This window comes from Macaca thibetana, chromosome 13 (assembly GCF_024542745.1).
Source record: "Macaca thibetana thibetana isolate TM-01 chromosome 13, ASM2454274v1, whole genome shotgun sequence".
In the NCBI taxonomy this organism is placed as follows: domain Eukaryota; kingdom Metazoa; phylum Chordata; class Mammalia; order Primates; family Cercopithecidae; genus Macaca; species Macaca thibetana.
Window position 1 is genome coordinate 36311907 of NC_065590.1, and position 14734 is coordinate 36326640.

General features: G+C 43.8%; 1 protein-coding gene across 3 annotated transcripts in view; it reads left to right on the forward strand.

The window, feature by feature from the left end:
* ADD2 (adducin 2) overlaps positions 1-7656 on the forward strand; it is a 111720-nt gene extending 104064 nt beyond the window's left edge. For all 3 annotated transcript variants that reach the window (XM_050754413.1, XM_050754415.1, XM_050754414.1), the window contains exon 16: positions 699-7656. In XM_050754413.1, coding sequence (XP_050610370.1) covers positions 699-1009 — 311 coding nt within the window. In that variant the 3' untranslated portion in view covers positions 1010-7656. The remainder of the gene's footprint in view (positions 1-698) is intronic.
* Positions 7657-14734: the final 7078 nt, after the last annotated feature.

Consider the following 14734-nt stretch of genomic DNA (forward strand, 5'->3'; position numbering starts at 1 on the left):
GGGTTTGGTTTCTGGGGCCTGAGCAACTCTGGCCTTGAATATGCCAGCGATCCCAACAGATTCCCAGGTGGAATAAAGACCTGGGGGCCCCAGTGGCTGCTAGAATGGGCTGACCAGGGGTCTTCCCGTTTTGACTAACATGTCTGGGAAATACGGGGTCCATGTTATGTAAGGAATTCCACTCTCCCTCTGCCTACTGGGAAGATATTCTCCTTATTTCTTGGAGTTCCTCACTGGTGTAGAAAATGAAATGGGTTTGAGAACATGTAATTTCCATATTTTTATTGGTGAATCTGAACTGGTTACAACAAGTCTTAGATGTCTCCACCAAGCTGTACACCTTACCGCCTTCTCCTTCCTCTGTGTCTGTTTCTTCTTTCTTGCCTACAAAAACTGAGCTGGACCCCAGCTGGGCCCCCTGCCACATTCAGACATTAATATCCATCTAAATTTATAGACAAGAGCCCAGAGCTGCTGGCCTGCAAGGGGGTGTTCCCAGGACAGGCCACATGGAAGAGGGTGCAGATCAGAACCCAGTCCTTCCATCTGTCTCTGGAAGCCATCCCTCAACATCAGGCTGGCCCTCCCCTCGCTCTGGATTGACTTTATAGAATTCCCTAGAAATGGTTCTGTTAGCCCCAGGTGGAAGCTGTCACCTGAATGAAATCTTACGGTCATATCTTCTGATCTTTTTCTAGAAGGTACTAAGAAGACAGAAACAAGCAAAGCCACCACCACAGAGCCCGAAACAACCCAGCCAGAAGGGGTGGTGGTCAACGGGAGGGAGGAGGAGCAGACGGCAGAGGAAATCCTCAGCAAAGGCCTGAGCCAGATGACCACCAGTGCTGACACGGATGTTGATACCTCTAAGGACAAAACCGAGTCGGTCACCAGCGGCCCCATGTCCCCAGAAGGCTCACCTTCCAAGTCTCCCTCAAAGAAGAAAAAGAAATTCCGAACCCCCTCCTTCCTGAAAAAGAGCAAAAAGAAGGAGAAAGTGGAGTCCTGATTCACGACACTTGTGGGCTCCCTCCTGCCTCCTCTCTCTCCTCCCCTTCCCTTCTCCCATCTCTGTCCCTGCAAGCACAGGGCCAAGGAGGGATAGAGTAGGACCCTGGACCACACTCGGAAGGGGAACTTAGAGATCGCCCGACCAACCCTTCATTTTACCGTTGCCCCAGAGAAATCAGGTGACTTGCCAAAGGTCACACAGCTAGTTAGCGGCAGAGCCTGCACTCGAATTCAGGTCTCCTGACTTCCAGTCCAGTGCTCCTTCTGCTACACAACACTGCCTAGTTGTGGGCCGCCTTTGTTTGGATGCTGCCCACTAATCTGAGCCTAGGGCAAGAAGGCCAGAAATGGGCCGTGATCTCTTACAGGCTCAGACTAAATCAGACAGGTCGAGGCTTCCCCTGAGTAAGGTCCATTTCTTCGCAGGAATACAATCTCCTGCAGATGGAGCTATCTCTACATTTAAAAATCTCTTCTCTTTTCCACTTTGGGTCCCTGCCCTGCTGCTCAAAGCAACCAGCCAAATTGACCCCTCCAACAGAAAGTAATCTTTGTTCCCAAGGGCTGATGGCTTAGCTTGTACTTCCCCACACATTAACCCTGAGCTTTCTTCATGGAACCTCTTGAATGATGGATGGAAGAGCTGTAAGAGGTGGCAGGCATAAGGGCAAGCCATGTAAGCTGAGGACTGGGGATGGTTTCATCCACATAAGAGGCCAGGAACCTGACCCCTTTGTATTGTGCGTCTCAGGCACTTCAAAACTAAAACCAAATTTAGCATAGGAAAAAGTTGTTTAATGCTCAGGGTAGAAATTTGGGGAAGTTGAAATCCTCTGTTGGCTTTGGGTTGTATAAGGAGGATCAAAACAACAGAGGGAATGCTATGACTTTCTAGCTTTGCATGACACCTGGAGCAATGCACTGTACCTGCCTCACTCCTGTCCAGCAGTAAGGTGTCCCCTGACCTTCCCTCACCCCCAGAAACACTTGCTTACAGACCGAAACTGGCATCTTACTCTTGGCACCTTGATTTGCACCCTCTGAGGTTCCAACTCTGAGTCACTCTAGGTCCAGCAGAGGAGAATCAGAAATGAGCCCTTCAGGATTAATCCTCTTACACCAGCTCTCAGAGAAATGCTGGGTGTCCCTGTCCCTGTCCCTTTCTGTCCATCCTGGGGCCTGGTAATGGCCACAGTTATGGTTTTAAATGCCACCACTGTCTTCTCATGTTCTTCTGTGGGGCATTGATTAATGAGCATTGTTGGCTCCTAAAAATTAGACAATCCATTCTCTTAAAAGCACAGTGTCTTGAAAGAATATTTTTCCTTTTCATCTGACTATTGTGAAAATATTTTTGAAAGTTCCTAATCATAGTTTCCCACTTTTGAGCACTTACTATCTATAGATACTGTGCAGGCTTCACATACATTACATCCTTTAACCCTCACAGTAATCCTTTGAGGTGGGTAAGATCATTCCCATTTTGTGGGTGAGGAAATTGACCCCCTAAAAAGATCATTGACTTGTCCCAGCTGACTTGGCTAGAAAGATCTGGATTCTGGATTTGAATCCAGGTCAATCTGAGTCCAGAGCCTTTGCTCTTAACAGCTATGGTGACCAGACAACTTTCATCCTCAGGGGAGGTGGTTTTCATCCAGGACTTGTCTCTATGACTAGTCTCCATTGCATAATGTTAGCACTTGAAGCAAAGGTAGGGAACTCCCTCTGCTCATCGTCATCAGTGCACTTGAAGTTCCTGGTCAATGTGGACTGTGGTGATGCTACTGTGTGCCTCTGACAAAGGATAGGCAAGAGCCTTTTGGTTGGGGCAGGAAATACCATCCATAGTTGGCTATTTCTTGAGAAGGAAGGAAACTGACCTAGTACCAAGGTAAACCCGACACTGTGTCTCTCTAGTGCAGATTCCTAACTGCTACCCCAGGCTCCATCTGTGTTCTACTCCCTGATTGGGTCAGATTTTAGGAGGGACAACCCACTGATGCCTCAGAAAAATCTGTCATATGGGCAATGCCTTTAAAAGCCAATCCCTTGATGCCTTCTTTTAAAAAGTATATTTCACATTCATTTATCCTCTCGTGGCATTTGTTAAGGATCCACCGAGCACCAGGCATTATGCTGACATTGAAAGAGAGCCATCATTATGACTAGAATAATAAGTGGCAAACAATGTTGTGAGAATGGTGAACACGACCTCTGATGCAGCAGTTCGTGTGCGAGTTGTACTTCAGGAGTGATGTTGATTGCTTCTGCATTCAACACACTCTCTTTATTCCCTTGACAATGAGGCCTCACTTAGTGAAAATGTTGGATGGAGTCTTGCTGCAGCATTATTTTTGGAATTTATGCCATGGCCCACTTTCTGTTGATAGATGAAACCTATCAGTTGGTTCATTCCTCATGCATTCCAAAAACATGCATTGAGCTTGGGTCAAGCCAAGGGCCAGGCATGAGGATAGGCATAGTTCCTGCCCTCAAGAAGTTCATGAGCATAGGAGATGTATAGACAAATTGCAAAACAGGCAAGGGTACCAAGGTGGCATAAGGAAGCAACAATTAACTATCTTGGGGACCAGATAAACCCTGAGAGAAGCAATGGCTGTTAGGGTTTTAAAACAAAGAGAAATTTTCCAGTAGAATGAAAGGGTTGGCAGGGCATGCCACGATGAGGGAAGAATGTGTGCAAAGGTGTGGATGCATGAAATGCCATGATGGGTTCCACTGAGCAATGTGGCATTGCCAGAGCATGACATGGAAGCTCGGGGGTTGAGGGGTCCCTTCACAGGTAGGCAGGGCTGAATCCTAAGGAAACTGGTAGGAAGTGTGGAGGAGTTAGACTTGTCATGTAAGGGGTTTGGAGCCCCTGAAGCCTTTAAATCAGGATAGAGTCAGCATCAGAATTGCATTTTAGGAAAATCCCTTTGGTGGCTGAATGGAGACTGTGGACTGGATGGGCATGGGATGGTGGCATGGGAGCTATGAGACCTTTTTGAAATGTCAATACTAAAACATAGTTGATGGCCTGCTTTACACAATGTTTCCTCTACAGCAAATAGTAAGTTTCCAACACAAAATTTATTTCCATAAAAATCTTTGGATAAAACACCTTAAGAGAGATTTTCAACAAGGAGAGGGGAGCATTCAAAGAGCTTATGTTTCCAGTTTTATTTTGTCTTAGTGCAGAATTGCTGGGAGAAGTGTCCAGCCATCCTGCCGTTTCTTCCCTTGCGTAGAATGTGGCACACTTAGCTCCAGGCTTGAGGACATGCACCAAATGCTACAGAAACAGACATGTGGTCCAAACAAATCTACAGGCTATTAGAAAGGAAAGGCCATTTTCTTCAGCTCTGGATAAGAGTTGGCTGAAAACTTTGACCAATATCTGACTGGAGAAAATGTGTATTCAAGAACTCAGATTTGGCGGGCAGTAGGTTCATGTCTGGTTGAGCCACTGTGCCTGGATATGCCAGAGGAAAGGGTAACATTTGAACCAGTGTGCTGCTCTGTGGCTGGCTGAGCTGGGAAGTGGAGAGGTTTCTGAGCTTATTTCCATCGGAAGGCAGGCAGGAGGAGAGAGGACAAGAAGGATTAGTGGTTTCACAGAGACAGGCTTGCCTCCAATGACTCCCTGCACAGTGTTGGCTGCACCCAACAGTGGCATGGGAGAGCCATCCATACCATGTGACCTTCCCCCCCAAATGGCAGAAAGAGACACCTTCTAGCCCAGATCTGAACTCCCTAAGAGCCTCCTGGCCTGCATGCGATCCAAGTAACTGTCCTACTTTGGCCAGTTGACCCCCCTCAACTCTCCTATAACTAAAACAGGGTTCTTCCTCTGTGAACAGATAAGTTCTTTTTAAAGGACTTGGGGGAAATTGGATGAAGAGCAGTAAGTTCTTATAGTAAGAACCCCACTGTAAAGCACTGTGCTCTGCCACTGGTGCATGTAGACTGAACTTGAATCCCATTCCCTGTGGATGACACTGTCACTTGCTTATGGTGACATGGCAAGACAGTCATTCAGATGTTTGGCATTGTTGTAGCAGGGCTACTGCCAGCGTGGGGGAAAATGCTATAAATCCACTTCTTTGATTGCCATGGATTTGAAAGAACCATTTCCCCAACAGCATGATTAGCCTCTGAAAGTCTAAAAATAATTTTCAATTTTTCCGTGAAGGTATGTGTAGGATAGACACACAGCCTTACCCATAGGTCTGAATGACATGTTTTTTCTTGTTTTTGTTTGTTTGTTTTTTTTTTTTTTTGAGATGGAGCTTTGCTGTTTGTTGCCCAGGCTGGAGTGCAGTAGTGCAGTCTCAGCTCACTGCAACCTCTGCCTCCCGGTTTTTCAAGCAATTCTCCTGTCTCAGCCTCCCGAGTAGCTGGGATTACAGGCGCCTGCCACCACACCCAGCTGATTTTTGTGTTTTTGGTAGAGACGGGGTTTCACCATGTTGGCCAGGCTGGTCTTGAACTCCTGACCTCAGGTGATCTACCTGCCTCGGCCTCCCAAAGTGCTGGGATTACAGGTGTGAGCCACCATGCTGGCTAACATGTTTTTTCTTATGTATGAATTTTATGTTCTAGTTTTGGAACAAGGGTAATCAGTTCTTGACTGCTGAACAAATGAGAGAACATTTGCCCCTTACTCATTTTACACATGCGGGTCAGCAGAAACTCTAGAGTTGGTTGGCACAGTTGCAGTTGACTCTGAGTGTAGAGGAAACAGGTCTTTTTACATTCTCTCTCATCACTTGAGCTCAGTTGAACTCTCTAAGATCTTAGCACTCAAAAAGTCTGAGAAGAAATGAGGGAGAGGCTCAATTTAAGTTCTCCACTCCCACAGAAAGGACAGGGCACCCTACAATTTGAAAGCCAATGGGGCAGCCTATCATCTGTTTCTCATCTGTTCTGAAAGGGATAGTTTAATGCAAGAAGTAAGAGGCCTGTAAGTGACTCTAAACTCATGAAATGTGCACATTGGTTATCTGTGCACATTTCCACTTGCAGCATAATATAAGAAAGCATACACAGAGTGTAATTACTTCCAGAAGCCGTGTCTCACTAACCTATTCAGATGTGGCACACTTTCTGTCATAAATGAGAGGCCACACACAGCTCGGTTACCAAGGCATGCCCAACATCCCTTTACCTCTCACAGTGAGCAGCCACACTCACCGGGAAGAAGTGTGGGGACTTCAGTGGGGTGTCCTTTAGTGGAGAACACCTTTCATCATTTTTATAGAGACAGTTCCCTTGAGAATGTAGGCGTTTCGTCTTAGGAACAATTAGGAAGAATCTCCAGTTGGAAGTGTTCTTATATACACAGAAACAATGGGCCGCACTGGTTCATTCTTAGGTGATAATTAGGTTTGGCTATATTGATATTTGGTGCCGCTTACCTTCTAGATTTTTCAAAAGCTGCATCATTGCTACAGGAAATTGTGGCCTAAAGATGGGGGAGAAATGATCATTACTGATGCAGGGGAGGGGTTCACGCAGAGCTGGAGTCCGAGGCTCAGTGTGAGAAAGCACTGGCGGTTTTCTAATAGAGTCAGGTCCTGGGCTCCTCTCCTCACCCACTGTGTCCCGAACTGAGGCCAGCTGTGATTGGCAAATTACTTATCTCTAGGTAGTTTAAAGAAAATGTAAGAGTTTGGGGAGTGGTGGGAGAATAACTGTAGAAAGATCCTAAACTCTTCTCTCCCCCAGCAAATTATCCTATATAATGTTTAAAAACCCAAAGGCCAGATCTCCCCTTTTAAAGTGAATCAGAAGGAGGATGGCAATTGGACCAAGGGCAGAGGGGCCACACTTAAAACACATTATAAAATGGGAATATATTTTATATACCCCACCCCCACACTTCCACTCCACCTCACACCTGTTGGTCCTGCTTTGTGGGTGATTGATTGATACCCGAGGACTGCTCCACCTTTAAATTCCTGCAATTTATGCTGCAACCCAGAGTGTTTGCCCTCTCTGGGAAGAGGCCAAGTGGGGGAGAATATACGTTCCAGAGCCTGAGATTGCCTGGCTGGGGTCTAGGCTAGCAGGAACCCAGTCTAGATAGAGTGCAGTGTTCTCTAAAGCTATGGATGGTTTCAGTGAAATGTCTGTGTCTGACAATCGTCACGCAAGAGTACTACTTACTGTCTTCCCTTGTACATACATTGTCTGTGTTTAGCTTTTCCTAGTATTGTGAGGTTTCAAATAGGGGTTCCATGTAAATACTCTTTCTGCTACTGAAATGCCGTCCCCCTGGAGTATGCATCACCCCCACAAATGGTTTTGCCTTTCTCTATGCTAACACTTTTTGAGCCACTGACGTGCAGATTGATGGTTAGTTTCTTGGGCTTTTATTTTGCAATTTTATATATATACACATATAATATATATATATTTAAGGGTTGGTTTTGTATAGTTTTCTGTTTGAATCTCTGAGCACCAAAGCTGCCCTTTGATTTTTCACGAGAACTTTCCAAAGCCACTTCCTGAGCCCTCCTGCTGCTTTGGTGTCTGACGGTGATGCTGGGGTGGCATCTCTGCCCGTGAATTTCTGTATGTGTGTGCTGTTACCTCACCTGCAGATATGACCCGAGTAAATCTAATGTGCTTGGCTTCCCAGTGTGTGTGCCCCATCTCTGTCGGCTCCTCAGCTCTCCTGGCTTCCAGGGGAGAAGTCAGAAAGGGGGCCCTGTGGAAACATGGACCGTGCAAGAAAATTGTACCCTTGAGGCCATTTCTCACACGTGGAAAGCTGAACATGTGTCTACTTGTATTCTGATTTGGGAAGGGTGGTTATAAAATACTAGACTCCCCTGAAAAGGAAAAGGCCATGTGAATTTGAAACAGGTCTGTGGAGGAAGTTAAGTTTAGGTGGGTTAGGATAGGGGAGGAGCATTGCACAAACATACACGTGGATGGCCCTGCAGGGCAGCAGCAGTGGCAGATCTATAGGCTGGAATGGAAAAGGGTGTTGAACCAGAGTGAGAGTCTTGGAGAGGGCTAAGAAGTCACCCCAAGGGGTGAAAGGGGAATACAGAGACTAGGTGGGGAGAAAGAAAGAGAGAAAAGAGGAAAGAGAGCATTTGGCTCCTCTTTATTCAAAAACTACTTCAGGAGCTCAGTATTCCTTGAGCATCCACACATACGTGGCAGGTGCTGTTTAAGTATCTCATGCATCGCACCCCACTGAACCCCCATAAAACCCAGAGGGTGATTCTGTTATTACTACTTACTTTACAGATGAATTAAGGAGACTTTTCTTGGCCACAGGTTAATATGTGGTGAAGCTCAAGTTCAGCTAAAGTCTTGTAGGTAACCAGGCCCTGGCTGTTTCCACCGCTGCTCACTGCCGGGTGCCCTGAGCCCAAGAGCAGTCCCCGCCAGCACTCTGAGGCCCACTGTTCTGGGCAGGTCTGCTTTCCAGACTGCCTGTATCCAAGGGTAGAGCCCCTCTTCCTCCTCTTGCATCCAGGTATCCTGAAGTCTCCAAGGCTCCTGTAAACTTGGAAACAAGGAACCCAGCCCCTCGGCTGCCCCCAAGCCATCAGTTTCTCCCTTGCTGCAGTCACCCAGGAATCCACCTGTAAGAAACATGACTTCTCTGTGCTGTCACAGCTGTGTGCATTGATCAGGTCAAGGACAATAGTCAATCTGCTGACACCACTTTATAAAGCTTGCTACAGGTTAAGATTGTCACGCCAAGACCAGCGTGACCAACATGGAGAAACCTCGTCTCTATTTAAAATACAAAATTAGCCGGGTGTGGTGGTGGGTGCCTGTAATCCCAGCTACTTGGGAGGCTGAGGCAGGAGAATTGCTTGAACCCAGGAGGCGGAGGTTGCGGTGAGCTGAGATCGCGCCGTTCACGCAAACCCACAAGCTGAACTCTAAGTTTGCACTATGACTAAAGGGAAACAAACATAGGAGCAGAGTGCCCTCTATCTGCCAGAAACATTAAGAAATTTCTCCAGCTCATATACAGCAGTCCCCCCATATCTGCTTGGGATACTTTCCAAGACCCCCCCCGTGGGTGCCTGAAACCTTAAATAGCACTGACCCCTATACACACTATGATTTTTCCTATACGTATATACCTCTGAGAAAATTTATGAATTAGGAACAGTAAGAGAATCACAATAATAATAAATTAGAACAATTATAACAATGTGCTGTAATAAAAGTACAATAAGCATTACTTGAACACAAGCATGGTGATACTGTTACAGCCAATCTGATAACCAAGACGGCTACTGAGTGACTAATGGGCAGGTAGTGTAGACAGCGTGAATACACTGACAAAGGGTTATTCATGCCCCAGGTGGATAACACTGAACAAAGTGGGATGATGAGAGATTGCAACACACTACTCAGAACAAACACGCAATTTAAGGCGTGGTGGCTCACACCTGTAATCCCAGCACTTTGGGAGGCCGAGGCGAGTGGATCACCTGAGGTCAGGAGTTCAAAACCAGCCTGACCAATATGGTGAAACCCCATCTCTACTAAAAATACAAAAATTAACCAGGTGTGGTGGTGGGTGCCTGTAGTCTTGGGAGGTTACTCAGGAGGCTGAGGCAGGAGAATTGCTTGAACCTGGAAGGCAGAGGTTGTCGTGAACTGAGATTGTGCCACTGCACTCCAGCCTGCGTGACAGAGTAAGACTCCATCTCAACAACAACAACAACAACAAAAGCTTATGAATTGTTTATTTCTGGAATTTTCCATTTAATTTTCTTGGACCCCGGTTGGCCACAGGTAACGGAAACTGCAGGAAGTGAAACCCACAAGTCACTACATGTGAAAGGGAAGTCGGGCTGGAGAAGAAGTGGGAAGGACCCATAGCTGAGGCAGCTCCTACTTGGAGGGAGCAGTGAGAGTGGCAGAGAGACCATCAGGAAAGTGTGGTGGAGGCCCCTTCTGGTTTCAAGAACAGTGAGCAGAGTGCTGGGGTTCACACTGCCAGACCCTGTTTGCAAGATCTAAGTAATGAGGAAGTGAGGAAGAGTCAGCGATGTGAAGCACCAGAATCCACATAGGATCAAGGAAGGGCGCTGTGGCCCCCCTAATCCCGGCTACCTGGATAAACATGAAAAAAGAAACTTTCAGCCAAGTTATTGTGGTTTCCACCACTGCCACCCAGATAGCTAGATCTCAAATCTGGCAAAATGTAACCATAAGAAATAGAAAATGTTCCTTTTCTCTTCATTTGTGCCTTTGCACAGGGGGATGCACATCTCTGACAGGAGCCAACTCTAATCTGGATAGGGATCTCATTGTGTTAAGAGTAAGCATGGAGAAAAATCACATCACAATTTAGTAGCTTAAAAGAAGACCAAGCTGAGAAAGTAGAACACATTGTCCTCAATGCCACTGAGTTACTGCAAGAAGCAGGAGAAGGGTTAAGGAAATCTCTATTAATATACCATTTATCAAAAAGATCAGTCAGTTATGAAAAGGGAGCACTTTAAGTCAAGAAACCTTTTTTGTTAGTGATGAAAAACACTGCCATATGTAAACACGAGGCATAAACCATCAATAGCAGGTTGAATGTTATTTATCATAGATGAGAACATAAAGACATGTCTAAACATGGAAGGATCCCAAGCCCGCCCCTTGAAAAAAATTAGACAATCATGTGTCCAGTGGATTGGAAAATGTATATAAGTGAATCACTCAAGAAGGAGAAAGACATGTGACTAGAATAAGGTAGCAAGCAATGAAACCAAATAAATGCATTGCTAAGTCTAATTTTTCATTAATTTAACCAACTCAATGCAAATGTTTAAAAAGTAGTTATTAGAATATATGTATATTATAAACAATAATTTGGAGCAGCAGTGAGTTAAACATGCTAAGTTTCTCATTATTGACAAAAGAGATTTAATGGATTATTTATTTATTTATTTATTTATTTATTTATTTATTTATTTTTGGAGACAGAGTCTTGCTCTGTTGCCCAGGCTGGAGTGCAGTGGCCGGATCTCAGCTCACTGCAAGCTCCGCCTCCCGGGTTTACACCATTCTCCTGCCTCAGCCTCCCGAGTAACTGGGACTACAGGCGCCCGCCACCTCGCCCGGCTAGTTTTTTGTATTTTTTAGTAGAGACAGGGTTTCACCGTGTTAGCCAGGATGGTCTCGATCTCCTGACCTCGTGATCCGCCCGTCTCGGCCTCCCAAAGTGCTGGGATTACAGGCTTGAGCCACCGCACCCGGCCGATTATTTTTTAAATTGTTGGAAGAATATTGGCTCAATTACATATAAAACTGTTGTATTAGTTCAGGCTGCTGTAACAAATGGCCAGGGATGGGGTGGGTCAGACACCAAACATTTATTTTTCATAATTCTGGAGACTCAAAGTCCAAGATCAGGACGTCAGCGTGGTTGAGTTCTGGTGAGGGTCATTTTCCAGGCTGTAGATTACCGGTTTCTCCTTGTATCTCCACATAGTGGAATGATAGTGAGAGAGTTCTCGCCATGTTTTGTAAGGCACTAATCCCATTCATGAGGGCTCCATGCTCATAATTTAACTTCCTCCCAAATTAGGAGGTCCCACCTCCTAATTCAATCACATTGGGGATTAGGATTTCAACATAGGAATTTGAGGAGGCATAAACATTCAGTCCACAGCAATTGTGAGCTTAGAGATGGTTTATAAGAATTTAAAAGATAATCTTTATTAAAAGGTTCTATATCTTCCAAATCACTAAAGAGAAAAATAACAATAGGAATTCAGCTAAGATAGAGTAATGGACTAAATTTACCATCCTGCCTACAATAACCAAAAAATGAATAAAATATATGAAACAATGGTCTTCAAACCACTTCACACTAGTAGTAAAGAACAATGATGCTGGAGAGTTGAAAAATCCATGAAGTGACCCCTATCTATGATTGTCCCAGCTTACTGCCTTAACAGAATTTCTAGGCCATGGCACAGGAAAGGTGAATCCAGGCAGAGCCTGGCAAACTCAGTTAAGGAGATGGAGCTGAGGGTCCTGGGAGAACAAGCTAGCTAGAGTTTGCGGGATAGGGTAGCAGAAAGGAGAGGCTGTACATAGATGCAGATGTGCCCCTCTGAGTGTTCAGATGAATACCAATCAGTATATGTATGTGAGGAAACTACCCAAGACTGAAAACCAAAACAAAACAAAACAGCCTACCCAAAGGATTAGAAGTAACAGTGCCCAGTACCAACGTGGGGGTCAGGAATAGTGTCTGTCCCTTCCAGGCTGACTGAAAAACTTCATGATTCATGGGTCATTGGATGGAGTACACTTGAGAGAATCAGTCTTGCCTCAGTAGTGGGAAATAATTAGCACTAGAATAAAGACTGCTCTGGTCCTGTCTAGCAAATCTTAAACACAAGACCTGACAGGATCAAACTGTTTCTAAATAATTGCATGCCAGAACTAAGGTCAAGATTATTGACAAGAGTACAGAAATATGTAGCACCCAACAAGAAGAATGTACATTTGGTATCTAATAAGAAATTACCAGACTTGCAAAGAGACAGGAAAACGTGACTAATAATGAAGACAAAATATGTATTAATCAAAGCTGACCTAGAACTAATTCAGATGTTGGATTTGGCAGACGTATTATTATAGCTACGTTCCATACGTTCAAAAAGTTAAGTAGAGACATGGAAGATATTCAAAAAACACAAACTTCTGGAGATGAAAACTACAATATGTGAGATGAAAAATACACTCAATGGGATTAACAGCAGATTAGACATTGCAGAAGAAAAGGTTAGTGAACTTGAAGACATAGCCATACAAACTATCCAAAATGAAACACAGAGAAAGAGAATTTTTAAAAATTAACAGAGCATCAGTGAGTTCTTGGACAATTTCAAGCCACATAATATATGTGTGTTTTCAGTTTCTGAAAGAGAGAAGAAGGCAGAGAAACAAATTGAAGAAACGATGGCCAACATTTCCCCAAATTTCATTAAAACTATAAACCTACAGATCCAGGAAGCTCAATGAACCCAAGCACAAGAAACATGAAGATAATCACACCAAGGCACGTCATTAACAAATTGCTCAAAACGGGTGATAATGAGAAAATGTTAAGAGCAATCAAAAGAAAAAAACTATGCGCAGAGGAACAAATACGAAGATAAAAGCAGATTTCTTCTCAGAAACACTGCAAGTGAGAAGACAATAGAATGACACCTTTAAGGTACTGAACAAAGAAACTGTCAATGTAGAATTCCATGTCCAGTACAAATCTCTTTCAAAAGTGAAGACGATTACACGGCTGGGCTTTTAACAACAAAAAAGTGAAGATGAAATACTTTTTAAGATTTATAAAAGCTGAAAAAAAAATCCATCATCAGAAGAAGCACCTTCAAGAAATCTTAATGTTCTTCATGTAGAAGGAAAATATTCAATGGAAATGTGAATCCGCACCAAGGAGGAAGAACATCAGAAATGGTAACTACAGGAGGAAAGATGTAAGATTTGGGAGGCTATTTACATTTCTCTCTCTCTCCTTTTTTTCTTTTCTTTTCTTTTCTTTCTTTCTTCTTTCTTTTTTCTTTTTTTTTTTGACAGAGTCTTACTCTGTTGCCCAGGCTGGAATGCAGTGGCACCATCATGGCTCACCGCAGCCTCAACCTCCTGGGCTCAAGCGATTCTTCCACCTCAGCCTCCTAAGTAGATGGGACTACAGGTGCACACCACTGTACCTGGCTAAGTTTTGTATTTTTTTTTTTGTAAAGACAGCATCCCATATGTTGCCCAAGATGGTTTTGAACTCCTGGGCTCAAGTGATCCTCCCATCTTGGCCTCCCAAAGTGTGGGGGTTACAGGTGTGAGCCACCATGCCCACTCTAAATTTATTTAAAGAACAACTGACTGTATAAACAAAAATTACATTGTGGCATGCATGGGGTTTATAACTTGTAAAAACAAAATGTCTGACAACAATAGTATAAATATTGGGAGAGGGAAATTGAAGTGTATTACTGCAATGTTCTGCTATATATGAAGTAATGTCAGTTGAAGGTGAAGGTATGTTGTGATAAGTTAAAGATATAAATCTTATAAACCCTAAAATTGTCAGTAAAATTATAAAACAGTTACAGCGAAGTTTTTCATACTCAGCACTATTAATATTTTGGGCTGAATATTTCATACTGGGAGAAAATATTTGCAAAGCATATATCTGATAAATAACTTGTATCCAGAATGTATAATAAACTCTGAACAGGGGATACTCAATTATATCACAATAAAAACCCAATTAAAATGGCAAAAGATTTTAATATACACTTTACTAAAAAAGACAGATGAATAGCAAATAAGAACATGAAACGATTATCAAATGAAAATGAAAGCCACATGGGATACCACTACCCACCCGTTAAAATGGCTAAACTTAAGAGCAAAGACTATACTAAGTGTTGGCAAGGATGTGGGGAAACTGGAAGTCTCATACACTGCTGTTGGTAACGTAGGCAGTACAACTTTGAAAAACAGTTTACTAGTTTCTTAAAAAAAATTAAGCCTATATCTACTAAATGATCTAGCCATTCCACTTGTAGGTGTTTACCCAAGGGAAATAAAAGCATATGTTCATACAAAGACTTGTGCACAAATGTTCATAGCAGTTTCATTTGTAATAACTAAAAACTTGAAGTGACTCAAATTCCCATCAGCTGGTGAATCAACTGTGATATACCTGTAT